Source organism: Podarcis cretensis (assembly GCF_951804945.1).
Source record: "Podarcis cretensis genome assembly, chromosome: 3".
Taxonomy (NCBI): domain Eukaryota; kingdom Metazoa; phylum Chordata; class Lepidosauria; order Squamata; family Lacertidae; genus Podarcis; species Podarcis cretensis.
The window spans coordinates 3,293,074-3,320,193 of NC_137172.1; the positions used below are offsets into that span (position 1 = coordinate 3,293,074).

A 27,120-nucleotide genomic window follows, 5' to 3' on the forward strand; every position below is an offset into this window, starting at 1 on the left:
TCTGTGTGAATTATCCCCAACAGAAAGGACTCTGGGGTTGTTGGGGGGCGGGGTTTGGAAAAGTACAGTGGTGCCCCGCAAGACAAATGCCTTGCAAGACGAAAAACCAGCTAGACGGAAGGGTTTTCCGTTTTGGAGGTGCTTCGCAAAACGAATTTCCCTATGGGCTTGCTTCGCAAGACGAAATGTCTTGCGACTTTTTTTCCCCTTTCCCCCCCTTTTTCTAAGCCGCTTATCCGCTAAGCTGCTAAAAGCCTCTAAAAGCCGCTAAACCGCTAATAGCGCTAATCCGCTAAGCCGTCAATGGGCTTGCTTCGCAAGACGAAAAAACCGCTAGACGAAGAGAATCGCGGAACGGATTCTTTTTGTCTTGCGGGGCACCACTGTACTTTTAAACATTTTTTTCGATTCATTATGGATCGTTTCCCAATACTTTTTTACCCTTTTACAAGTCCACCACATATGAAAAAACATTCCCTCGACCTCCTTGCATCTCCAGTTTAATAGGTGCGTTTAGTTTAATGGTGGGCAGTGCCTTACGACCTCCAAAGGTGATACAGAATGGAGGGGGCTCCGTCAGACTTTGCCGCTCCACATGACTGCTGAAGCTGAATTACATCGGGCAGATTTGGCCGAACCTGGATCATTTTCCCCGCCCCCACCATTTTCTTTAAAAAAAAATAATGAATTTTATTAATACAAAAAGAGAAAAAGAAAAAGTACATTCTACCAAAACAGAACCACACAAGAATACCTTATTATTTACACAAACACAAATCCTCCCCCCCCCCATTCCCCTCACACCACCTTGACTTCCCTCCACCACACCACAACTTCCTTATTTTTAAATTCTGTATGATCCTTGCACTCTTTAGATTTTGAATTTTTATCTAGCATTCCTAGATAATGTTGTGCTTTCCACTTTACTCCTTTAATCTAAACATATCATTGTATCATTTTTATTTGGGCTGAAATATCCAGCCTTCCGTGGCTTAAAAAGTGGCTTACGTTTGCTCAGATTCATTTATTTATTTTTGACTTTCTCTTGAGAATGCTGAGCTAAGTGGCCCATCAGTTCTGACTCTAGCACAGGGGTAGGCAACCTAAGGCCCAGGGGCCCAATCGCCTTCTAATTCCGACCCATGGACAGTCCAGGAATCGGCGTGTTTTTACACGATTAGAAGTGTCCTTTTGTTTAAAATGCATCTCTGGCTTATTTGTGGGGCCTGCCTGGTGTTTTTACATGAGTAGAATGTGTCCTTTTATTTAAAATACATCTCTAGCTTATTTGTGGAGCATAGGAATTCGTTCAATTTTTCCCCAAAAAAATAAAGTCTGCCCCCCCCACAAGGTCTGAGGGGCGGTGGACCGGCCCCCTGCTGAAAAAGGTTGCTGATCCCTGTTCTAGCAGATCTCTTTCCCTCTCCCAGCTCCTCTCCACCTCACCTCTTTGCCTCCTCACCACCAGCAGCCAATTGGCTTGACTTCTGATCATTCATTCAAAACGCTTTCCTTGCAGGACAAGATAAACGGCCCTTCGCTTGATGTCAGGAAATGCCGGGAGCGAGGTGAGAGAACACAGCAGCCGGGCAGGCACTACAGCAGTTCCCACGTGATATGGGGTGCATGCATTTGGGCGTGGGGTGCAAAAGGGGAGAAGGAAAACCTTTTGCTCCCTCCCTCATCATGTGCTGGTCCCGTGGGTTAACCGTGAGGCGAGGTCCGAGTCCAGGTCAAGGGTGCAGTATGGAGGCAGTCCGTCAAAGCTGAAGCTGGGTCCAAGGCAGGGAGTCGGGTGAGATCAGGAGCTCCAGCAGGGCAGGGTGCAGGCAGGAACTAGCTACCAACAATGTTGCTCCCGCAACTTGGGACTGGGGCTGGCCGGCTTTTATCTGCCCCGAGGCATAGGGCGGCCCCAGTCCACAGGTGACTTGCCTCTCCTGGCCTGGAGGCGAGCACTCCTCCTGCGGGAACCTAGTTCCCTCCGCCTCTCTGCCCTGAGCCTCTGCAGCTCAGGAGAGGCTGGAGGGTTACCAGACCCAGAGGCAACCCCAGCTTCCTCTGACAGGGCTGAGAGTGGAGCACCTGCAGGCAATGGGTCCTCCATCACCTCAGGAGCCAGAGCAGACTCAGCTGATGCCTGCACCTGAGGACCCAGCACAGGTGAGGACCCTTCAGGCTCAGGCCCCAGCCCTGGCTCCGCTGGTTCTGGAGGCGGGGACTCCTGTGCAGGCTGGGATTCCTCAGGTTCAGCATCCGAGTCCGAATCGGACTGTGCGGTGGGAGATTCAGGGCAGACAAAATAAGAAACTTGCCAAGTGCCTATGGCACCCAAAGGGTGACCCCTTAATGACTGTTGCAGCTGGCTCCTCTTGCACGTTGTTTATAATATTATCATTATTATCATTATTATCATTATTATCATTATTATCATTATTATCATTAATTGAACCACGGGTCTCAGGGTGGTTCACAGAATAAAATCAAGATATAAAAACCACAAAATACCTAATATATGGTTACCAGATGTCCCCGTTTCCCGGGGACAGTCCCCGGATTTACAGATTTGTCCCCGGACAAAATCGGTCAACGGTATGTCCCCGGATTTCATTTGATGTCCCCGGACTTATATTTTAAGTGTTGTAGATTTATTAGTAGGGAAAGAACGTTGCGTGATTGGTTCAACGGCACAAGACACATCACATGGGGACTTCCAGCGAGGCAAAATAGCAGGCGCCATGGCAGCGAGCAGCTCCTGAAGCCAGCCAGAGCCAACTGCGCTACCAGACTGGCTCCAGGCTGCTGAGACTGCTGCTGCCAAGGGGGAACCGGGGACGCCCGGCGCGTCAACAGGGGGAACCGCTGACACACCCACCCACCCCCCAGGGCTGCCTTCAGATGTCTTCTAAAAGTCAGATAATTGTTTATCTCCTTGACATCTGCTGGGAGGGCGTTCCACAGAGCGGGCACCACCACCAAGAAGGCCCTCTGCCTCGTTCCCTGTAAGCTCATTTCTCGCAGTGAGGGAACCGCCAGAAGGCCCTTGGAGCTGGACCTCAGTGTCCGAGCTGGACGATGGGAGTGGAGACACTCCTTCAGGTCCGCTGGGCAGAGGCTGTTTAGAGCTTTAAAAGAAGATGAGATGAATTCATAAAGGAGAGGGCTATCAATGGCTGCCAGCCGTGATGGCTATGCTGCGCCTCCACAGTTGGAGGCAACAGTGCTTCCAAATACCAGTTGCCAGAAAGCACAGGATGGGAGAGGGCTTTTGGGTTTGAATCCTGCTTGCTGGTTTCCCAGAAGAAGCATCTGGGTGGCCACTGTGAGAGCAGGATACTGGACGCTCTAGGCCATTGGCCTGGTCCAACAGGCTCCTCTTGTCGGACTTGCGTTCACTACGACCGAGCTACTACTCCTCCGGTCGAGTCCTTCGGAATCACCTCCGACGATAATTAACGACCTGAGCCTCTGATAAGCCTCCAGGCATGTTCCCCATTCAGCAGAGTTTCAAAGCGGCAGAAGTGACGAGATTGAAGAGCTACATTGCAAAGACTTTTATTTCTCGCTATGCAGACAGAAAAGAAATAAACATGCTCTCTCTGTGAAAGCAGAGAGCAACTGAAAAACAAAGGAACATCACATCCGTCTCCTGTCTTCCGTGAGACTTCCAACAGTCTGGAATCCCTGGAATGTAAACAGAGTCCTGTGACTTCAAAAGAACTGCACAGTGGCAACACACAGAAACCAACACCTCTTTGTTGTTGTTGTTTAGTCGTTTAGTCGTGTCCGACTCTTCGTGACCCCATGGACCAGAGAACGCCAGGCACTCCTGTCCTCCACTGCCCCCCGCAGCTTGGTCAGACTCATGCTGGTAACCTCGAAAACACTATCCAACCATCTCATCCTCTGTCGCCCCCTTCTCCTTGTGCCCTCCATCTTTCCCAACATCAGGGTCTTCTCCAGGGAGTCTTCTCTTCTCATGAGGTGGCCAAAGTACTGGAGCCTCAGCTTCACAATCTGTCCTTCCAGTGAGCACTCAGGGCTGATTTCCTTCAGAATGGAGAGGTTTGATCTTCTTGCAGTCCATGGGACTCTCAAGAGTCTCCTCCAGCACCAGAATTCAAAAGCATCCATTCTTCGGCGATCAGCCTTCTTTATGGTCCAGCTCTCACTTCCATACATCACTACTGGGAAAACCATAGCTTTAACTATACGGACCTTTGTTGGCAAGGTGATGTCTCTACTTCTCAAGATGCTGTCTAGGCCTGTCATTGCCCTTCTCCCAAGAAGCAGGCGTCTTTTAATTTCGTGGCTGCTGTCACCATCTGCAGTGATCATGGAGCCCAAGAAAGTAAAATCTCTCACTGCCTCCATTTCTTCCCCTTCTATTTGCCAGGAGGTGATGGGACCAGTAGCCATGATCTTCGTTTTTTTGATGTTGAGCTTCAGACCATATTTTGCACTCTCCTCTTTCACCCTCAATAAAAGGTTCTTTAATTCCTCCTCACTTTCTGCCATCAAATCCCACCCACAAAATAGCGACTGTCTGGAAATGCCATTTTTTGCTCAGGCCCCGCCATTTGCAATTAATTATGGCCACGAAAGCATTACTTTCATCCCAATCTTCCTTCATTTGCACCGCAGGAGGACTGCTGAAAGCACTTCCCGAAGACGCACCCTCAAGTTCTCTCCTGCCAGAGCCTGTGCTGCAGTACTATCTCCAACAGTTTCAAAAATCTGGATTTAGGTGAGTGGCAGGGAGGGGATGAAGCAGGAGTAACTGTGGCTCTCATTTATGTAGGAATAGATTTAGACAGTAGGAGAGGATTTATTGTTTAGTTCTTATCCTTCCTTGTGAGATCAGCAGAGTACCATCCTTTGCATCTTGGGAACTAAGACAAGGTTGACTTAACCATCTAGCAACAATAATCCAAGATGCTTTAAGACACACTGCATTTTCCTGGTATTACCTGTTTTCTCCCCCTTAAAAATAGCAATCACACTCCCATTGTTTTGTGAAGAAATAAAAGTAGTATTTACTTACATAATCCAGGTCTTGAATTAGCACAAAATATACAGTGGTACCTTGGTTGTTGAACGGCTTGGCTCCCGAACAAATCAGCTCCTAAACACTTAAAAACCCGGAAGTGAATGTTCCAGTTTGCAAACGTCTTTCGGAAGCCAAACATCCGACGTGGCTTCCACATCTTCCGATCGAGTGCAAGACGCTCCTGCAGCAAATTGGAAGTTGCCCCTTGGTTTTCGAACAGTTCCGGGAGTCAAACAGACTCTCGAAATGGATTAAGTTTGGTAACCAAGGTACCACTGTATGTTCAAAAATAGTGTCTGAGCTGCAGAGAGAGTTCTGTGAGCAGCAGAGCTCGGACATGCATGTGGGGCCAGCTCGGAAGCATGATGAAGAAAGAAGAGGCTGACCAGGCAGGAAGGAAGTATGTAGTGTTACAGCTTCCTGCCAAGACAGGCAAAGGAAGCCATCTCACAAGGTTCTCTCTAGCAAATTTAAAGGAAAGCTCTGTGACCCTCAGCCCTTTCATGTGCCTGTCTGGCACAATGTGAATTGTTGGTTTGACCAGGGCCATCTGACCCATAGTCTCTAGGGGTGTTGGGCACCTGGGCGCCAGGCTCTCAGAGGCGCCAGGCCGAGAGTCCGGTGCCCGGGAGTTGAGCCCACCCATTGGTTGGAGCCTCACGTCAGGCTCTTCTGCTGCGGGCAGCTCTGCGCCACGAGTTCGGGGGCGACCGAGCCAGCGAGACACTGAGGCAGTCGGCTGGCTGGGGGACTGGGCAACCGGGAGGAGCCGCCAGCTTGATCTTTGCACCCCAGAGCCGCATATGCTTAAGATAGCCCTGGGTTTGATGGCAATATGGTCCCACAATTAGGTCTGGAGGGCACTTTGCCTTGGCACGGCATGCTCTCCCGTTCTTCTGCGCAAGGACTGCAATGCAGCTTGTATTGGGAGTGCAGGCATTGTTAGGATATAGTTCCGTTCCACCATAAAAGGGTACAGGCATGACTGTTGTGTGACACATACCTGTTTACTTTCAGCACAGATCTGCTGGGAACTTCCGTTTGTATAGAGCTTTTGCTTTTTGCTGTTTTGCTGGAGACGAAGGGAAGCAGATATCATAGAATAGAATCATAGAATCATAGAGTTGGAAGAGACCACAAGGGCCATCGAGTCCAACCCCCTGCCAAGCAGGAAACACCATCAGAGCACTCCTGACATATGCTTGTCAAGCCTCTGCTTAAAGACCTCCAAAGAAGGAGACTCCACCACACTCCTTGGCAGCAAATTCCACTGTCAAACAGCTCTTACTGTCAGGAAGTTCTTCCTAATGTTTCGGTGGAATCTTCTTTCTTGTAGTTTGGATCCATTACTCCGTGTCCACTTCTCTGGAGCAGCAGAAAACAACCTTTCTCCCTCTTCTATGTGACATCCTTTTATCTATTTGAACATGGCTATCATATCCCCCCTTAACCTCCTCTTCTCCAGGCTAAACATGCCCAGCTCCCTTAGCCGTTCCTCATAAGGCATCGTTTCCAGGCCTTTGACCATTTTGGTTGCCCTCCTTTGTTCCTGCTGCTGAATAAAAGCTGCAAATATGCTTACACATTTCTCTGTCTGCCTCTTCTGCTGTGAGAAGATTTATTCACTCTGCTGACAGAGCGTGCTCGGGTCTCTAAACGTATCTGAGGCTCGTGTCGCTGATTGATGCTGTTCCAAGGGAGACCGGTGATCGTCCAGCTGCCGGCCGGTGGCTGGAGCCAGCTGGGGGCCTGCCTGATGCCCCCGTCTCCCCAGCAGTATCCCAACAGGCATTGCATGTGATGGGGCTCTGTGGGGCTCAAGGACTTCTGGGCACCACAGTTCAAGAAGGACACTGACAAACTGGAACGTGTCCAGAGGAGGGCAACCCAAATGGTCAAAGGCCTGGAAACGATGCCTTATGAGGAACGGCTAAGGGAGCTGGGCATGTTTAGCCTGGAGAAGAGGAGGTTAAGGGGTGATATGATAGCCATGTTCAAATATATAAAAGGATGTCACATAGAGGAGGGAGAAAGGTTGTTTTCTGCTGCTCCAGAGAAGCGGACACGGAGCAATGGTTCCAAACTACAAGAAAGAAGATTCCACCTAAACATTAGGAAGAGCTTCCTGACAGTAAGAGCTGTTCGACAGTGGAATTTGCTGCCAAGGAGTGTGGTGGAGTCTCCTTCTTTGGAGGTCTTTAAGCAGAGGCTTGACAACCATATGTCAGGAGTGCTCTGATGGTGTTTCCTGCTTGGCAGGGGGTTGGACTCGATGGCCCTTGTGGTCTCTTCCAACTCTAGGATTCTATGATTCTATGACTTCTGATTCTTTTGCGGTGGTTCGCACACTGCAAGGGGTTGAACCGGATGGTCTTTGGGGTCCCTTCTAACTCTACGATTCTGTGACTGGCCTCTTACGAGTCCCCTGCTCTTCTCCCCTTCGCCTCTTTCAGAGGACCACTGAACTGGTACCGAAACATGCAGGCGAACGTGCGCTGGGGATCCCGTGCAAGGAGCTGGAAGGTAAGGGATGGAGAAGAAGTGACTCCCTTGATTTTCCCACCCTCTTGCCCTGGAACAAAGCTCCAAAAGGTCACCGTAAACCTCTAGCTGGCCAAATGCAGTAGATCTTCATCGGAAGGTTTATCTCCAGCACAGATTTTGCCAACCTGGCCCCCTTCAGCAGCTGGAGGGCACCAGGTTGGCACAAGTCTTGAGCGAGTAATTTGGCATGGGCAGCCTTCCATTCAGGAGAGGAAAACGCACATGAAAAAACAAGGAGGGAGTTGCTCTCCTAAGTCATTTTCACAGCTAAAATCTGTCTCTTAGATTTCTTGGCCAAAATCCCTCTTGTGTGTTTACTATTTGAGGATAATACTTAATGCATCTGACAGAGCGGGCCATTCCTGTCCACAAAATCTTATTCCCCCCAAACAACCTATTAGTCTTTTAAGGCACCACGTAACAGACCCAGAAAGCACAACCACTACTCTGGAATTTCCACCGTATAACCCAAAATATTGGGGTTGCTCACCTACTGCTGCTGCGTGGAGACTTTGCATATCCCAAGAGACACAGTTCCTTGCCTATGGGATTTGGCAGCTGCACACAAGCCAACTCTCCCCTGCCCATCTCTGCAGCACGTAAAATCATGCCTGGCTAATCACTGCTTCAAACTGGCCTCCATTCCCTTTGCATCTTTGAATCTACAGATCAGAGTTCCTGCTTTGATGGTCACTGCTGGGGGGGACGTAGTCCTGTCCCCGAAATTGAGCAAAGGCATGGAAGAATGGGTGAGTGATTAGTGCTGTCAGCCTCTGCAACAGGTGGGTGGTGTTTGCCCGCAGATTCACCGAAGCTGCAGGTTGCTGGAGCCGAACTGTCCTTCTCAAACATCCTTTCTGTCTTGTGGCCTTCCAGGTTGGACTGCTATAATGCTCTTTACGTGGGGCTGCCCACGAAAGAAAAAAGGCAGCTGCCGATGTTGTTTGAAACTGAGCTCAAATGAAGTTAAAGGCGTTGAACTACACAATGCCCCTTCCTCTTGCCATCTGTAGCAGCTTCCAGTTCGTTTGATCTTCTGTAGCCCTAAATAATAATAATAATAATAATAATAATAATAATAATAATAATAATTTTATTTATATCCTGTCCTTCCCAGCCGAAGCCGGGCTCAGAGCAGCTAACAACAGTAAAATAATACAGCATTCTAAAATCAATTCATTATAAAATCAGTCCAAATCAAATTAATGGCAACCATTGGGCTAGAGTTCTGTGAGGATTACGAAAGGAGGGGGTCAGACTGTGCCTTGGCCAAAGTCCTGTTGGAACAGCTCTGTCTTGCGGAAAGATGTCAAGTCCCGCAGAGCCCATGTCTCTTGTGACAGAGCATTCCACTGGATCAGGGCCACAGCCGAAAAAGCCCTGGCTCTGGTTGAGGCCAGCCTAACCTCCCTGTGACCCGGGACCTCCAAGATGTTTTTGTTTCAAGACCGTAAGGTCCTCTGTGGGACATGCCAGGAGAGGCGGTCCCATAGGTACGAGGGTCCTAGGCCGTATAGGGCTTTAAAGGTTTAAACCATGGATGGCTTCTCCGTGGCAAAAGATCACGAGCTGAGAGGAGTCGACAGCAGGAATTGGAAGCTGGGAGGGCAGTGCAGTGCTCCTCTGTTAAGAAGCCGAGGAAGAACACGGAAATGGCTCCAGGGAAGCCAGCACAGGGTGATGAAAGGAGGGAGAAGGGCCACGGTTCTGACTCTGGCGCAACTGCCCTGAAAGGGGGCAGTGACAGGGCCCCCCAGGCTGCCTCAGTGCTTGCTTGCCAGTCAAATAGCACCTCTCCCTGCAACTTACTTCCTTATTTCATATTTTCATAAAATTTATACACTGCTCGATTGTAACAAAAACCTCAAAGCGGTTTACAAAAAAAAAGATAAAAGAATAAAATGATCACTAAGAGAAACGAACAACAATCTAGGACTTTCAGAAAGCTAAAATAACAACAGACTGAAAACTGATTAAAACTCACACCGACTTTCTAAGCATCCGGACAGGCTTGTCTGAACGAATATGCTTTTAGTAGGTATTTAGTATTATTATTATTATTATCATCATCCTCATCCTCATCCTCCTACGGCTGGCCTGGGTCGTAACCCGAGTCTTGTCTTTTCAGATTCCACATCTGAGCCGTGGGCACATTGAAGAGTGCGGACACTTCATGCAGATGGAGAGGTAAACATGGAGCCCGCTTCCCCTCTTGCAGTTTCCAGCAACTGCCATTCAGAAGCAATTCTGCCTCACAACTATGGAAGCGGACGTAACCACTGTGTCTAGCAAGCATTGGTAGCCTTTTCTTCCTCTGTGAAGTTGGCCAGTCCTCTTGTAAAGCCCTCCAAGTTGGTGGCCCTCGCTGCCACCGTTTGTGCTGCATAAAGAAGGACTTTATTTTCTCAGTGCCAGATCTTCCAACATTCAGCTTCTTTGGCTGCCCACAAGTTCTGGCATTGGGAGGGAGGGGAGAGAATCTTCTCCTGTATCTACTTTCTGTTGCGAGTTACGGAGGTGCTGTGCCTCTCAGGTCCCCTTTGGCTCCTTCCCATCAGGGAGAAACCAAAATTGACAGCTGCACGTCCCTGTTCTTCCCATCACCTCCCATCACCTTGCCAACAAAGGTCCGTATAGTAAAAGCTATGGTTTTTCCAGTAGTGATGTATGGAAGTGAGAGCTGGACCATAAAGAAGGCTGATCACCGAAGAATGGATGCTTTTGAATTCTGGTGCTGAAGGAGACTCTTGAGAGTCCCATAGACTGCAAGAAGATCAAACCTCTCCATTCTTAAGGAAATCAGCCCCGAGTGCTCACTGGAAGGACAGATCGTGAAGCTGAGGCTCCAAGACTTTGGCCACCTCATGAGAAGAGAAGACTCCCTGGAAAAGACCCTGATGTTGGGAAAGATGGAGGGCACAAGGAGAAGGGGACGACGGAGGACGAGATGGTTGGACAGTATTCTTGAAGCTACCAGCATGAGTTTGACCAAACTGTGAGAGGCAGTGGAAGACAGGAGTGCCTGGCGTGCTCTGGTCCAGGGGGTCATGAAGAATTGGACACGACTAAACGACTAAACAACAAAAATTCTTCCCAGTAGAGCGATGTGTGCCTGCAGACCTCTAGGCCGCTGTAGTAAAGGTGCACTCTAAACCAAGCCCCCCACCAGCTCCCCTCACCAAAGTTTCCTTTGCACCAAGTTCATCCATGCCTCTGTGTGTGTTTATATGTGCAAAGAGGTGTTTTATTTCTTCCATGAACACCCACCCTGCCTCATCCCCTTCCTGCCCCCATTGTTCATCCGCGGCTCATAAACCCCCATCTCATCCTAATGTCACAGCAGCTGTAAAAAAAATAACCCAACTCCCAGCAACGCTCTCTAGAAGACCGTTAAATGAGCCACTGGGTGGAATTGCCTTTCGGCAGAGACATCCCTCCACTGACGGGACAATAAATTCCAGCGCAGGATGAATAAATCGGGGCGGGAAGCGGGGACAGCTCAGCTCTGAGTAAGGGTCAGCGTCGTCTTTCTTTCTTGCCGACTCCCAACCCCCACATCAAACTTTAAAAGGAGGTATAACATCTTGCCAATTTAAACGACATGGTGGAATATTTTCTGGATTTATGGGGTGGGAATTAGAGTGATGGGGGGTGAACACAGTGGTAAAGGGCACGTGCTGTCTAATCTGCAGGCGGATGCAGCACTTGGGCAGAAAGACCGCTGTGTGCATGTGCAGAAAAGAGAGTATTTCTTAATGCAGCACACAGTTAAACTGTGGAACTCCCTGTCACAGGAAGCAACCTGTTGTTGTTTAGTCATTGAGTCGTATCCGACTCTTCATGACCCCATGGACCAGAGCACGCCAGGCACTCCTGTCTTCCACTGCCTCCCGCAGTTTGGTCAAACTCATGCTGGTAGCTTCGAGAACACTGTCCCACCATCTCATCCTCTGTCATCCCCTTCTCCTTGTGCCCTCCATCTTTCCCAACATCAGGGTCTTTTCCAGGGAGTCTTCTCTTCTCATGAGGTGGCCAGAGTCTTGGAGCCTAAACTTCACGATCTGTCCTTCCAGTGAGCACTCAGGGCTAATTTCCTTCAGAATGGAGAGGTTTGATCTTCTTGCACTCCATGGGACTCTCAAGAGTCTCCTCCAGCACCAGAATTCAAAGGCATCAATTCTTCGGTGATCAGCCTTCTTTATGGTCCAGCTCTCACTTCCACACATCACTGGGAAGCAACCTAGATGGCTTTAAAAGAGGACTGTGCAAAGAGGAGGAGAGGGCTATCAATGGCTCCTTGCTACAATGGCTGTGCTCTTCCTCCACTATTGGAGGCAGCAACGCTTCTTAATACCAATTGCCGGAAACCAGAGAAGCAGAGACTTCTCTTGTGCTCAGATCCTGCTTGTATGTTTCCCAGGGGAGGCATCTGGGTGGCCGCTGTGAGAACAGGAGGCCAGATTAGGTGGAGCCCTCAGTTGCCCTTCTCTGCATCCTCCTTTGTATGCCAAGCCAGGGTGTGTGCCGGAAGTGTGACAATGCCCCTTGCTTGTCTGGGTTGAAGATGGCAAAGTGTGTGTGTGTGTGTGTGTGTGTGTGTGTGTGTAGAGTTGTACCATGGTTCTCGAACACCTTGTGACTCGAACATTATGGCTCCCGAATGCCGCAAACCCGGAAGTAAGTGTTCCGGTTTTTGAAATTTTTGGAAGCCAAACAGACTCTGTTCGAGAACCAGGGTATGGCTGTATAAACCTCTGGAATGTACCCTGCTGTTCAAATATATGAATCGCATCCATTGTTCCTCTCACTTTGCCCCCGGCCACACGCACTACTGACAAGTGACACACAAAAGGGTTGCCCATGAAGGCAGGCAGCCCTCCATCAGAAAAGGTTTCCCAACCCTGGTGTGAAGAGTTATTCTTGCTGGCTAGTCTTAGTCATTCCCTCAATTGCCCAGAGCTGGAATTTGGTGCAAGGCTTTTATCCCTGCCTAATGCCTAAAGGATGCGGGTGGCGCTATGGGTTAAACCACAGAGCCTAGGACTTGCCGATCAGAAGGTCGGCAGTTCGAATCCCCGTGACGGGGTGAGCTCCCGTTGCTCGGTCCCTGCTCCTGCCAACCTAGCAGTTCAAAAGCACGTCTAAGTGCAAGTAGATAAATAGGTACCGCTCCGGCGGGAAGGTAAACGGCGTTTCCATGCGCTGCTCTGGTTTGCCAGAAGCGGCTTAGTCCTGCTGGCCACATGACCCGGAAGCTGTACGCCGGCTCCCTCGGCCAATAAAGCGAGATGAGTGCCGCAACCCCAGAGTTGGCCACAACTGGACCTAATGGTCAGGGGTCCCTTTACCTTTAATGCCTTTCCCAGGTCACCAGTGCAGGACCTGGAGGGATGCAAAGGGATGAAGCCACTCTTCAGAGTTGCAGGCTGGACATTCAGAAAGGCTGGAGCCATTTGCAGGCACCTGGTTGAAACATTCCCCACAAAACTTCGAGTCTACCCACCAAGTACCTGCTGCCCCTGCCTCCGGAACCAAGGGCCCAGTAACTTACCTTAAGACTGATCAGGGGAATATACAGAGGCAGAGTCTCCGAGCCCCACAGGCTCATCTGCACCCCCATCCCTGCTGGAGAAGGGACTGGAACTTCCAGGATCTCTGGCAGGCAACCAGAGAGGATGCAGAATGGGCCCTTTTTGCTCCTGTTTCACAGTAAGCTAAGCCAGTGACTTGGTGTGTCATTCAGACTGGGACTCATATTTAAGCTTCCACACCAACGGCGAGATACAGCTCATAAGGAGAGAGGCTTGTCAGGAGGTCCTACACACGAGTAGGAGTCCAGCAGAACATATGCCCGACTGGCAGGTTCTCTGCCTCCTGATCAGTTGTTCGGGAGATTCAAAATCTTTTTCCAGTCCGAACATCACAGCCTCAAAAGCATCGGCACACTTCAGGATCAGCAGAGTATAGACAGTCAGCGTTCAGACTCAGTAGCGCAGCATTTTTGCTGAACTAGGTTTATTTACATATATACACTCGGAGCATCGTAACTCAGCTCCTCCTTCTTCAGCATCAGACAGCAAAGAGAAAGGACAAAGGACAAAAGTCCTACATTGCAGAAACACAGTAATATGAACATCCTGTCTCCGTCACTTCCCACAATGTGGAATGAAAACATACACCGTCATGTGATAAAAACAATCCCATGACTGCAACACGGGAAATGAATCCTACCAAGGCTAACCAAACACTATGCTTCCTATGGCATGGTAAACCACACATTTTAGCTCTGTAAGGCACAAGCTGTGGGTTAAAGCCTCAGCGCCTAGGACTTGCCGATCGAAAGGTCGGCGGTTCGAATCCCTGCAGCGGGGTGCGCTCCCGCTGCTCGGTCCCAGCGCCTGCCAACCTAGCAGTTCGAAAGCACCTCCGGGTGCAAGTAGATAAATAGGGACCGCTTACCAGCGGGAAGGTAAACGGCGTTTCCGTGTGCGGCTCTGGCTCGCCAGAGCAGCGATGTCACGCTGGCCACGTGACCCGGAAGTGTCTCCGGACAGCGCTGGCCCCTGGCCTCTTAAGTGAGATGGGCGCACAACCCCAGAGTCTGTCAAGACTGGCCCGTACGGGCAGGGGTACCTTTACCTTTACCTTTAAGGCACAAGGCTAAGGAAGGTGGTGGAGGAGGAAAGCAGCTTCTGAGTCCTCTGCAGGGTAGGGTAGGATAGGATAGGATAGAATAATAGAATTAGCAGGGGCAATCTAGCTCAACCCCCTGCAATACAAGAATCACAGCAAAAGAATCTCTGACAGATGGACATCCAACTGCTCTGTAAAATCTCCAGTTGAAGGATTTCACCACCTTTCGAGGGAGTCCCTTTCACCGTCAAACAGCTCTTGCCACCAGAAAGTTCTTCCTAAGGTTTAGCAGGAATCTCCTTGTCCCTTGAACCCGTTGGTTTGGGTCCTACCCTCCAGGTCAGGAGAAAGCAAGCTTGCTCCATCTTCCAGTTGACGGCCCTTCGTATATTTGAAGACGGCTCTCACATCTCCTCTCTCCGTCTTCTCTTCTCTGTGTTTGTGCGATCCCTGTAAAGCCACAGTTTACTGTGTCGTGCAAACCCGGCCGCTGTCACTGTGGTTTGCAAAAGGGCATCTCTAGTGTGCTCATGGCGAAAGTGAGATGCAGTCCAGCTCCGTTGCAGTTCCTGTTCCCAGGGAGCGCGCCAGAACAGTTCCCTTCCACCTTGTGCATTGTCTGCATGTTCTTTCCCCGGTCACTCTTCTCCACACATGAAAAGGAGCATGGAAAAGCTGTGCCGCATGAAAAAAAATCGCAGAATGTGGCTTGGCGGCAGTTTAGTTTCTGTGGGCACTGGGTTGAGGTCTTTGTTTTCCATACCTGCCTTGCCAATGACGCATTTTCCTCTCAGGCCTGCGGCTTTGAACAAGATCCTCATCGAGTGGTTGCAGGGCGTTCACAAAGATGTGCCACTGCAGTCGATGGCCAAGCTCTAAGCAGGACCCGGGCAACAAACCTGGCTCAAGCGCTGGCGGTTGGCTTTGGGAAGAAGCCATTGCAGATTTGCTCTGAACGGCTGTGGGTGCTTTCGGAAACAAAATGGATTTTCATGGTGGTGTGGGGAAAAATGTGTTACAGTGGTACCTTGGTTTTCAAACGTCTCCATTGCCAAACGTTTCGGTTTTCAAATGTCATAAACCAAGTAGTAAATGCTTTGGTTTTCAAACACTTTTCGGAAGTCAAACATGCCACGTGGCTTCCATATTGAGTTTTCTGTATTGAGTTTCCGTTCTGAGGCTTCCGCATTGAGATTTCCATTTTTGAACATTTCGGAAGTCAAACGGCCTTCCGGAACAGATTACGTTCGAAAACCGAGGTACCACTGTATAATGTAATTCGTTCTTAACAACAGAAAATGGACCAACAATCATGTTTTAATAGCACAAAGCCCAAAACATCAAAAAATACCCCCTTCCCCACAAGTTCTCAGCTCATATTGATTCTGCTGAAAGTTCGTAAGTGAGAGGTTAATTATATTTTTAAGAAAACTGTCCAAGATAATTCACCTGGCTTAAGAGTTTCGGGTCCAACACACCATGGTTTATTGGACTGAGAATAAGCACTTCCTCCTTCTCCTCCTTGAATCAAAGAATTGTAGAATTGGAAGAGACCCAAATAACAATCTAGTCCAATCCAGGCACCTACCTGAAGAGGAGGCCTCCTAGTTTGTTGAAGTGCAGTTTCCCAAGGACATGCAAGTCAGGAGCTTGTGGTTCTTAAGCACGTCCTACAAAAATGGGGGGAGGGGGTCAAACCACAATCAAACCATGGCTTGCAATTTGGGTCAGTCGGCAGCACTTAAACTACTGTTTAAGCATCAGAGGGAAACCAGCTTAGCAAACCCAGAATGGTGATTGTTGTAGTGCAGCAACATTTGCAAGGCCACAGGTTGTCCACCCCTCCTGTAAGATTTTGAAGATTTGGTTGCAATTGTGTAAGCCAATAATAATAATAATAATAACAACAATAATTTATTATTTGTACCCTGCCCATCTGGCTGGGTTTCCCCAGCCACTCTGGGCGGCTTCCACAAAGACCAAAAATACACAAATATGTCATACATTAAAAACTTCCCTAAAACCCCCCAAGCCAGAGAATCTGTTCACGAAGATTTCCACCAAGTGAGGGTGAGGTTTCTGTGCCCTGCATCTGTGCCCCTTGGCCTTAACTAGGAAAATCAGGACAAATCATGGAGACTAGGAGAGAGTATTATGCAAATTCTGGCTCAGAAGTTGGCGTCAGGATTCTAACACAGAGCTGTGCCTAACCGGAGGTCCCAGGAACTGAGGCTTGGGCCTTCCACGTTCCATGAAAAACATGTGCCTTACTGCTGAACAAAAAACCCAGCCCTGCCTTCTGCTTCTGCTGCTTCAGAGTGCCTTAGGAATTTGCTTACTGGGATAGTGAATTATTGGCTTACGTTGATTAGAGGAAGGGTCTTCCTCTCTGCTCTTTTTATTGCTGCAACAACTACTTGTAGAAAATCAGTAACTGGAATAAAAAAAGAAGTTTACAAACTGTGTTTCTTTTTTAAAATTTATTTTAGTACAATTTTCATTATTACCATTTCCAAAAATCACATTCATGTTCAAATGTACATTTCTCTCATTAATATCCTTCTTTTAATAAAAATATTCTACAACTTCCCTTCTTCCTTTAATTTCCCCGCCATCCCTGCATATTTATACATATCCATTTAAATAACTTTCTCGCCTTGTTCTTCAGGTTACAGACTCCGCTAACCCAGAAATAGTACCTCGGGTTAAGAATTTTGCTTCAGGTTAAGAACAGAAATCGTGTTCCGGCGGCGTGGCGGCAGCAGGAGGCCCCATTAGCTAAAGTGGTGCTTCAGGTTAAGAACAATTTCAGGTTAAGAAAGGACCTCCAGAACGAATTAAGTACTTAACCCGAGGTACCACTGTAGAAGTCAAAGAAGAAACTGAGCCAGAATCGACACACTCCGGAGCCTTTAGAGTTGGCGATTCCAGCCCCGGTTTTCCATTTTGCAAGCCAGCCTCTTGTCTGAGGCAGATGGGGACAGGCAGGGTGGCACAATTTCACACTGCGATTGAAAGGGACAGTCTGGGTGGCAGCAGGCAGCCTTCCCTTTCCCTGAGTTTTCAGTTTAGAGAGGTCCTGCCTCGCCCTGCAGCCGGCCGAGGTGTTGGCAACCACTGAGCAGGGCAGAGGCGATGGAACCCAAATCATCAGTTGCGTTGCAAAATGCGGTGAGGCTGGCAGCTTCACCCCTTCCGACTCCAGAGCGCCCTGTTCACACATACGTGCTCAATTGGTTTTCGGTGGAAAGCGAGGAGCTGCCTCCAGGGCCTTCGCACTTTCAGAGCACTAAAGGCCGAAGTTTGCTAGTGCCGGATGTCACATTGAACACAATGCTTTTTCAGGGAGAAGCGAGCGAAGAGACATCAAAGGAGGCGCATGTGTCAGTCGATCTCGCTCTTTATAGACAAAGCAGCAGGCTTCGTTGCAAGTTTAAAGTCCTGTATGACCACCCTGTTCAAAGCATTGACAGCCTTTGCTGCGAGCCTTCTCCATTTCCTTCCCTAAATGCCCTACTCCAAAGGAGAAGAGTAAAGATAAGCTGCTCAGCATTAGACTGCAGGCAGGCAGAGAGTTTTTAAAAGCCCTCTCCTTTTAAATCACAGTTCTGTTTCTCATGAAAAAGGAATTGAATTAATACAGAGAGAGAAACTACTCAGGAGCTAATTCTTGCCGCCGCAACTCCCCACCTCCCAGCCCGGCTGCCAAAGCTATAAAGCGGTTGGTGGCAGGTTTATGCAGACTAAATCCCATTTGACAGAGCTGGTGGCCTTTTATTTTTATAGGATTACACACAAAATGGGGCGCCGTAAGGTGGGATTTATTTGGGAGGGTGTGAACGAAAGCGTTTGATACAGCAGTTAGCGGGATCCATCTTGGGGAATGAATTCAAATTGGCTCAGACCAAAGCACACAGTCTCCGAGGAGTGGGAAAGAAGCAGGAGACTTGAGGGGACGTGGGTGGCACTGTGGGTTAAACCACAGAGCCTAGGACTTGCCGATCAGAAGGTCGGCGGTTCGAATCCCCACGACGGGGTGAGCTCCCCATTGCTCAGTCCCTGCTCCTGCCAGCCTAGCAGTTTGAAAGCATGTCAAAGTGCAAGTAGATAAATAGGTACCGCTCCGGTGGGAAGGTAAACGGCCTTTCCGTGCGCTGCTCTGGTTTGCCAGAAGCGGCTTAGTCATGCTGGCCACATGACCCAGAAGCTGTCTGTGGACAAATGCCAGCTCCCACAGCCTATAGAGCGAGATGAGCGCGCAACCCCAGAGTCGGTCACGACTGGACCTAATGGTCAGGGTTCCCTTTACCTTACCACATCACCCTCTCGCCTGCCTTTTCTCTGAACTTCCAGGAGGCAAGAAAGAACGGCCGCTTCATTGGGATGGGGTTGGGTTTCCGAGCAAGACGGTGACGCCGTAAAGGGGAGGTGAAACTGAAGCAGAGAGTCCATTTGAGGCCAATAAGAGAGGGGCACGTCCATTTTTATGCTCGTGAAAACCTAGCAAGAAGCCCCTGAGTACATAAGAATGGCCTGCTGGGTCAGGCCAATGGTCCGTCTCATCCAGCATCCTTTTCTCCCAGGGGAATCCCAGAAGCAGGATTTGAGCACAAAAGCCCTTTTCCCTCCTGTCGTTTCCAGCAACTGGTATTGAGAAGCATCGCTGCCTCCAACCGTGGAGGCAGAGCCTAGCCATCAAGGCTAGTAGCCACTGATAGCCCTCTTGTCCAGGAATTTCTCTGATCCTCTTTTAACACCATCCAAGTCGTCGGCTGTCACTGCCTCCTGTGGGAGGGAGTTCTGTAATAATGTTGTTGTTGTTTAGTCGCGTCCGACTCTTCGTAACCCCATGGACCAGAGCACACCAGGCCCTCCTGTCTTCCACTGCCTCCCGCAGTGTGCATGTGCAGAAAAGAGAGTATTTCTTCATGCAGCACACGGTTAAACTGTGGAACTCCCTGCCACAGGAAACAACCTGTTGTTGTTTAGTCGTTGAGTCGTGTCCAACTCTTCATGACCCCATGGACCAGGCACTCCTGTCTTCCCCTGCCTCCCACAGTTTGGTCAAACTCATGTTGGTAGCTTTAAGAACACTGTCCAACCATCTCGTCCTCTGTCGTCCCCTCCTCCTTGTGCCCTCCATCTTTCCCAACATCAGGGTCTTTCCCAGGGAGTCTTCTCTTCTCATGAAGTGGCCAAAGTCTTGGAGCCTCAGCTTCAGGATCTGTCCTTCCCGTGAGCACTCAGGGCTGATTTCCTTCAGAATGGATTGGTTTGATCTTCTTGCAGTCCATGGGACTCTCAAGAGTCTCCTCCAGCACCATAATTCAAAAGCGTCAATTCTTCAGCGATCAGCCTTCTTTATGGTCCAGCTATCAATAATAATAATGAATAATAAATTTTATTTATACCCCACCCTCCCTGGCCAGAGCTGGGCTCAGGGTGGCTAACAACAGTACAATTACAGTAAAAACATAATGGGGGGGGGGGACCAATTTCAAATACAGAATAAAATGCAATTTAAAATGCAGCCTCATCAAAACCATAAGGGGAGGGAAACATAAGGGTCAGACTGAGTCCATACCAAAGGCCAGGCGGAACAGCTCTGTCTTGCAGGCCCTGTGGAAAGATGTCAAGTCCCGCAGGACCCTTGTCTCTTGGGACAGAGCGTTCCACCAAGTCGGGGCCAGTACCGAAAAGGCCCTGGCCCTCGTTGAGACTGATCTAAGCACTTTGCAACTTGGGACCTCCAAAGTGTTGTCATTTGTGGACCTTAAGGTAGTTTCATGTGCTGCATGAAGGACTTCCTTTTATCTGCTGTACTGTTTTGTGGGTGGATCTTCTGTGTGTATATATTCGCAGGGGTTATGGAAGTGTGGAATCACAGAATCGTAGCGCTGGAAGGGACCCCCAAGGTTCATCTAGTCCAACCCCCTGAAGTGCAGGAATCACAGCTATCCTGCCCTTGCCCTCTGCTTGCCTACTTTCACTGCCCTTGAATCCACCCCCTTCCCGACCTCAGCAGTTCTCCACCCCATCCCCACTTCTCTAGGTCACATTCCCTTCCATCTCACGCTAGGCCTTGATAGAGAAGATAATTTGAGCTCATTTCCCCCTTTGTAAGTCTGACATACAGCCATCGACTTCACTGAGGCTGTGGTTTTCAAATTTTATATCTGTGGGGATGTGATTGAAACAGATGACAGTCCTTCATAAAATTTGCCTTTTGTGCACTGGCCTGGGATAGCCATAAAAGGAAAAGGAGAAAAAACCCGACTCTTTCATCTGATGTATCTCAAAAGGCCTCGTCTCCAAACGTTTCCTCCTCTATCTTTGTAGAGTTTAAATGAGATGGAGGGTAATAAATCTGAACTCAGTTCCTGGAAAAATGGAGCAGTTTAATGAGCCTCGGAACCTGTTGTAACGTCATGCTGTAGCATTGATTCAGCCCAGACTTTTCACAGAGGATAAGTCTGTCAATGGCTATTGGCCACAATTACTATGTCCACTCTGAATACTGGGAATCTCAAGTGCAGAAAGTTGCAGTTGACCTCAGGTGTGGCCAGTATGAAAACAAATGTGAGGTTCTGCACTTAAGCAGGAATAAACAGATGCACAAATACAATATGGGGGACACCTGGCTTACTAGCAGTACATGTGAAAAGGACCTAGGGGCCTTGGTGGACCACAAGCTAAACATGAGTCAACAGTGTGATGCAGCAGCAAAAAAGGCTAATGCTATTCTGGACTGTATCAACAGAAGTATAGTGTCCGGATCTAGGGAAGTCACTGTTCTGTTCTGCCCTGTTCAGACCTGACCTGGAATACTGTGTCCGATTCTGAACACCACAATTTAAGAAGGAGGGCGACCAAGATGATCAAGGGTCTGGAACCCAAGCCTGATGAGGAATGGTTGAAGGAGCTGGGAATGTTTAGCCTGGAAAAGAGGAGACTGAGAGGAGATATGAGAGCCAAATATCTCAAGGGCTGTCCTATGGAGGATGCAGCAAGCTTGTTTTCTCCTGCTCTGGAGGAGAGGACACTTCAAAACCTGGTTAACTCCACTTTCCAGCGAGCCACCAGGGAATCTTCTGAGAGGCCATCAACATGGGATAAGACATCCCCTACGACTCTCTGGAAGCCATTTGGATCCATTAAGTGGCAGGGGCAGACCATTTGAATCGGTCCCACCTCCCTGTGAAGGGGAAGGATCACAGAGAAGTCTAGTTGTACCAGGAAGTGATCTGACCATGGCACTTTGTTTCACTGGAACTTAGTGTCAAATCACCCACATCCGTAGAGGTAAACAGGAGGTCTAAGACATGTCCATGGCTATGAGTCAGGCCAAACTTATTCAGGGACAGCCCCATGGTTGCCATGCTTTCTATGAAGTCCCAAGCAGCCCCATGTAAGGTTGTGTCATCATGGATGTTAGGACCACCAAACTGTTACGATATGGATGCAATGCAGCTGCAAAGTGTTAGCTTGAAAAGTAAACATGATGGGAATGTTGGGACTGCCCGTGGGAAACAGAGGGGCAGTTAATTCACAGTGCGAAGCACCGGAATTAGCTCAGAGTGTAATATGAGCTCTTCCGTTTGTTCCTGTCCCGGAAGTACAGGAAGTGTTTGTCACTGCACTGCTGGAGTTTGAAGAGAGCAGTCATGTTTTTTGTAACGCTGCAAAGACAGAAATAAAGGCATGTAAATACGTTTCTGTCTATCTCTTTCCCCTGCCCGGGGGGGGGGCAGGAAAGGGGGGGGTGTTCTTCTCACGTTTGAGAAGAATCGCCGATCGAGACCTTGCCTGCACCTGCTGGGGAATGCAGCCAGGGAGGTCAACAGGTAATCACGCCGGGTGCCTGGGAGAGTTGCCAGTTTCTCCTGATAAAGGATTAAATTCCCGACACAAACTAGGTGTCTCCAAGAGAACATCTGCCATGACCTGAAGCAGCTTCAGCAGGGAATCCGTGGTGCAGCGATGATTGGTACACCCAAAGGAATCCTGTACTGCCGCTATTGCCCAACTTCCAGAACTTGCACTCAGAAAACTGGGTCTCTCCCATAGGACACCTGGTGAAATCTAATGATTTCCTTTGTTACGGAAAAATCTAGGTGCGAGACTGCTCAGTCACCCAGCTGGTCGGGTAGAGCCCGTGAGTCCCTGCGGAATAAAGGAAGGAGTCCAGCCACCAACCGGCGCAAATAGCTGTAGACTAAAGTTTATTGCGCAACAGGTTCAAAGAGGAATTTTGAACCCCGAGGATGGGGTGACAAGGACTTTTAAAAGTTTCTTATCCCAGCGTACAATTCATTAAGCATCATCACTACATCATCGTTACATCAGAAAAGGGGAGGGTTATACATGATTAACATAGGAGGAATGTGTTGGGGCAACAGGCGGATACAGGGTATGTATTGGGAAGTACATTCCAAGCACCTACTAAAGGTAAAGGGACCCCTGACCATTAGGTCCAGTCGTGGCCAACTCTGGAGTTGTGGCGCTCATCTCGCTTTATTGGCCCAGGGAGCCGGCGTACAGTTTCCGGGTCATGTGGCCAGCATGACTAAGCCACTTCTGGTGAACCTGAGCAGCGCATGGAAACACCGTTTACCTTCCCGCTGGAGCGGTACCTCTTTATCTACTTGCACTTTGAAGCACCTACTACAAAGGGACAATAGAACTTTGGTTTGCATAGTCCGCCACCTGGGCAAGTCCGGAGGAGTGCCTTTGCCCAGTGATTGACACCTATGAGTACCTTCCTTTGAGTACCTGACCTATGGCTTGAGGGATTATGGCGGGGACGGAGTGGTTTCCAAGTCCTTGGCCAATGAAGCAAATTGGCAGTAGAATGAAGGAAAGTGGCAAAGGAGTTGATTTTATTTGGCCAATTGGTGCTAAAGGAGGATAGAACTTTCTTTATGTATGCTACAACAGCAGCAAGAATACTTATCGCAAAGTATTGGAAAACACAAGATCTACCTACCCGGGAAGAATGGCAGATGAAGGTGATGGACTACATGGAACTGGCTGAGATGACTGGCAGAATCCGAGACCAAGGAGAAGAGTCGGTGGAAGAAGATTGGAAAAAATTTAAAGTTTATCTTCAGAAATATTGTAAAATTAAGGAATGTTAGAAAGATGTTGGAATAAAATTATGTGGTTTTAGCAGAAAAGATATAAAGGATTAAGCAAAAATGAATTGGTGAAAGAAGAGAATGTAAAATCACAGTATTTAAGATAAATTATTAAGATAAAAACAAAGCTGGAAAGGATTTGCTGAAATATCTAATTGAACTAGAATACAAAAATGGGAGGTGCAAGGAGGTCAAGGAAGTAAGCGAATGAAAGCAAGTGATGTAAAGGCTTGACTTTTTCCCCCTCTTTTTTTGTTTTTGGATGATGTTTGTTTTTTATGTATTGTTCTTTTTTCTTTTTTGATTGTTCTGTTTTGATTTATATTTTCTTTTCTTTTTTCTGTAACCTTTAAAAAAAAATCCTAATAAAAATTTATTCAAAAAACAAAAAGGAGTTGATTTTATATGATTTTTAAAGCTAGGTGACTTCCCTGAGCTGTCAAGTCGAAAGGATACATTTATGCATAATATTTGGAGCATTTAACAACTTTAAAGATGTCCCCCCCCCCGTAATTTCCGTAACACCTTAGACCCCCCCCCCCACATGCCCTGGGTTGCTGTGCATAAGAGAAACCTGGCGGACAAGTAGAGGCAAAAACAGGCCGAATGTGTCCTTCGGCTCTGATCTCCCTCTTGTTAGGTTTTTGACAAGGTAAATTCATCCAAACTCAGACCCTTCCTCCTCTGTTGCTAGGGGTATCTTCGAACTGCTTTCCTCCCTGCCCTCATTACATTCCTGTTTGCTGTGGATATTCTCCGTCAGCCAACTGGGGCTCCAGGTTTAACATAATTATTTTTCACTGATGGGTGGGCAAGGAACAAAAGACTCTGAGCACGGGCGAATGATTGAATCTGTCCGGTGAGAATGCAGAAGAGTCCATTAGACACCTGTTTGACTGGCTGTCAGCCAGAACCTCCTTGGAGCTAACCTGGATGATGGAAGCAGCCTGTGGGAAGCCAGGAGATAACCTTGCTTTTGGCTTTTAATCACATTAGAAGCTAATGCCCTGGCCCTGCATGCTTTCCATCTGTTTTACAAGGAGAGAAAATTAAGCAAACATGATGGCGAGGAAAGGATTGTCTGCCCTCCGGTCTGACACAGCAAGGTGTGAAGGAGGGGAGGGGGGAAAGCAGGGTGAATGCTCTGTGGAAGGGAACGACTGACTGCAATGCTGACTCCGCTTACCTGGGTGTTTTCTGCAGTCATTAATCCAGGACAATTACTGCACCCCCTGATTCTGCACTTGGGGTCACAAGCATTCGCAGAAGTTTGTGCTGCATGAAAAGGACAGCAGCAGTTGACATTTGTGCCATCCCGATACAGGAGGGAGGTTAATCAAAATCTATGTTGGAAGTTTCGGGACAGAGAAAAGGAAGGTTGTTAATCTGTGGAACTCACCGCTGCAGGAAGCAGTGATGGCCACTAGCCTGGATGGCTTTGAAAGAGGGTTAGACAGAGTCATGGAGGGGGAGAGGGCAATTGGTGGTGTGATAGGAATCTTTATAAGTGTACCAACCAAGCACGTACATAAATCAGCACAGGAAGACCGACCTGAAACCATTTTGATTCCCAAGCTGAGCAAATGTTTTCTCTGCAAGGTCAAAGGAAAATGGAAAAGCCTTCCCATTGTCTTTTCCTTCACAAATCCTGTCTGAAGGGCACATTTAATATATGAATAGGGTGTGAGCCTGTGACCTGGCTCAGGAACTAAGTATTTATGATTACAAAAGACTGGCCAGGCTCCCCAGGCAATCCAATCAAGTGACCATTAAACAGGTAACCTGTTAGATGAGATAAACAACGCACTCAGATTTCTGCTGTAGACCGCCTTTTCTGTGATGTAGGTATGTTGTATCGGGGGGGTGGTCTTAGGTTACATCCCTTCTGTGATGTATGTATGATGTATGGAGGGGTGGTCTGGAGCTCCAGGGCAGAGAATTTAAAATGTCTATACAAGGCCTTGTCCTCCTTCCCTGCGTGTGAGGGGAGCACCCTGTTGCAACTGATCAATAAAGATCAGGCTTACCAGCTGCTTTGCTTCTCAATATTCTCTGGTTGGCCTCTGCTATTTTCTCCTACCAATAGGGAACCTACGTAAGGACTCTATATGGGCTCTTGGATACCCCATAAGAGAAAAGGGCAGATTTTTTGTTTACAACAGTGGCTACTAGCCAGGATGTCTGTGCCTCCACTGTCACAGGCTGTGATGCTTCGGGATCTCAGACCTTCTGCCTGCTTTCCCCAAGGCCATTTTTCAGGATGAGCGAGGAAGGAGGAACTCTGTCCATCTCAATGTGGGTTTGTTTTTTTTAGCTCAGAGCATATAAACCATCCTTTAGGGGCTGAGTCCTGATAATGGAATCTGTTGACCAAAACAGCTGGAGGGAATGGCAACAGATTGGGGAAAACTCATACAAATAATCAGGCTTGTTGTTGTTGTTTAGTCGTTTAGTCGTGTCCGACTCTTCATGACCCCATGGACCACAGCACGCCAGGCACCCCTATCTTCCACTGCCTCCCGCAGTTTGGTCAAACTCATGCTGGTAGCTTCCAGAACACTGTCTAACCATCTCGTCTTCTGCCGTCCCCTTCTCCTTGTGCCCTCCATTTTTCCCAGCATCAGGGTCTTTTCCAGGGAGTCTTCTCTTCTCATGAGGTAGCCAAAGTCTTGGAGCCTCAGCTTCAGGATCTGTCCTTCCAGTGAGCACTCAGGGCTGATTTCCTTCCGAATGGAGAGGTTTGATCTTCTTGCGGTCCATGGGACTCTCAAGAGTCTCCTCCAGCACCATAATTCAAAAGCATCAATTCTTCGGTGATCAGCCTTCTTTATGGTCCAGCTCTCACTTCCATACATCACTACTGGGAAAACAATGGCTTTAACTATCATCAGGCTACCTCTTTTCAAATAACATTCTGGTTATTCTCTCCCCAACGTGTATGTTTTCCCAGAAGAAAAAGGGGCTAGGCACGTAATTTCTGCCCTTCCACCCTCCCAAATTTCTGAGAATTGCATATCTCTTTCCCGGAGAATGGGAGCGTCGCTGCCGTGTCGTTTGTTGGGTGTCGCGCTCCAGCTCCTTGTTGCTCCGTTTGTTCAGCTCATTTGCATACAATTTCTCAAAGGTCATTGAGGCATAAATTGAGGAGGTTTGATCTCTTCTCTCCCCACCAAACTGCCCGTTTAAATAGGCCGCAATTGCAGGAAACAGCTGGCAGTGAGCGCCTGGCAGTTAATTCTCCCAGCGCGGAGGTGGAACTCGGGCGACGGCGCAGAGCGGAACGGAAGATTTATCCTGGCACTAAACCTCGTATGTGGGAATAAACAGCTCCATTTGCCCCTTTATTCATTCTCCAATTTAGTTCATTGTTTAAAGCAGGGCAGAGTGCGGGAGCTGGAAGCAGCCAGGCTGCTGTTCTCACTTGCAAAGAAAAGCAGTAAAAAGACCGAGCCCACCCCACCGGTTTCATAATTGGGTGGGTTTCTCCATCCCGTATAGTAAAAGCTATGGGTTTGCCAGTAGTGATGTATTTCCCAACATCAGGGTCTTTTCCAGGGAGTCTTCTCTTCTCATGAGCTGGCCAAAGTCTTGGAGCCTCAGCTTCAGGATCTGTCCTTCCAGTGAACACTCAGGGCTGTTTTCCTTCAGAATGGAGAGGTTTGATCTTCTTGCAGTCCATGGGACTCTCAAGAGTGTCCTCCAGCACCATAATTCAAAAGCATCCATTCTTCGGCGATCAGCCTTCTTTATGGTCCA

At 48.5% G+C, this 27,120-nt stretch overlaps 1 protein-coding gene and 1 long non-coding RNA gene across 4 annotated transcripts in view; one reads left to right on the forward strand and one right to left on the reverse strand.

The window, feature by feature from the left end:
• Nucleotides 1–16,687, forward strand: part of EPHX2 (epoxide hydrolase 2) — a 94,765-nt gene extending 78,078 nt beyond the window's left edge. Inside the window, exons 14-19 of the mRNA XM_079968870.1 lie at nucleotides 1,520–1,568; nucleotides 4,645–4,747; nucleotides 7,504–7,573; nucleotides 8,263–8,343; nucleotides 9,723–9,781; nucleotides 15,022–16,687. Coding sequence (XP_079824996.1) covers nucleotides 1,520–1,568; nucleotides 4,645–4,747; nucleotides 7,504–7,573; nucleotides 8,263–8,343; nucleotides 9,723–9,781; nucleotides 15,022–15,106 — 447 coding nt within the window. The 3' untranslated portion in view covers nucleotides 15,107–16,687. The remainder of the gene's footprint in view (nucleotides 1–1,519; nucleotides 1,569–4,644; nucleotides 4,748–7,503; nucleotides 7,574–8,262; nucleotides 8,344–9,722; nucleotides 9,782–15,021) is intronic.
• LOC307212000 overlaps nucleotides 1–23,114 on the reverse strand; it is a 284,098-nt gene extending 260,984 nt beyond the window's left edge. For all 3 annotated transcript variants that reach the window (XR_013836708.1, XR_013836709.1, XR_013836710.1), the window contains exon 1: nucleotides 23,000–23,114. This is a non-coding gene — a long non-coding RNA (uncharacterized lncRNA). The remainder of the gene's footprint in view (nucleotides 1–22,999) is intronic.
• Nucleotides 23,115–27,120: the final 4,006 nt, after the last annotated feature.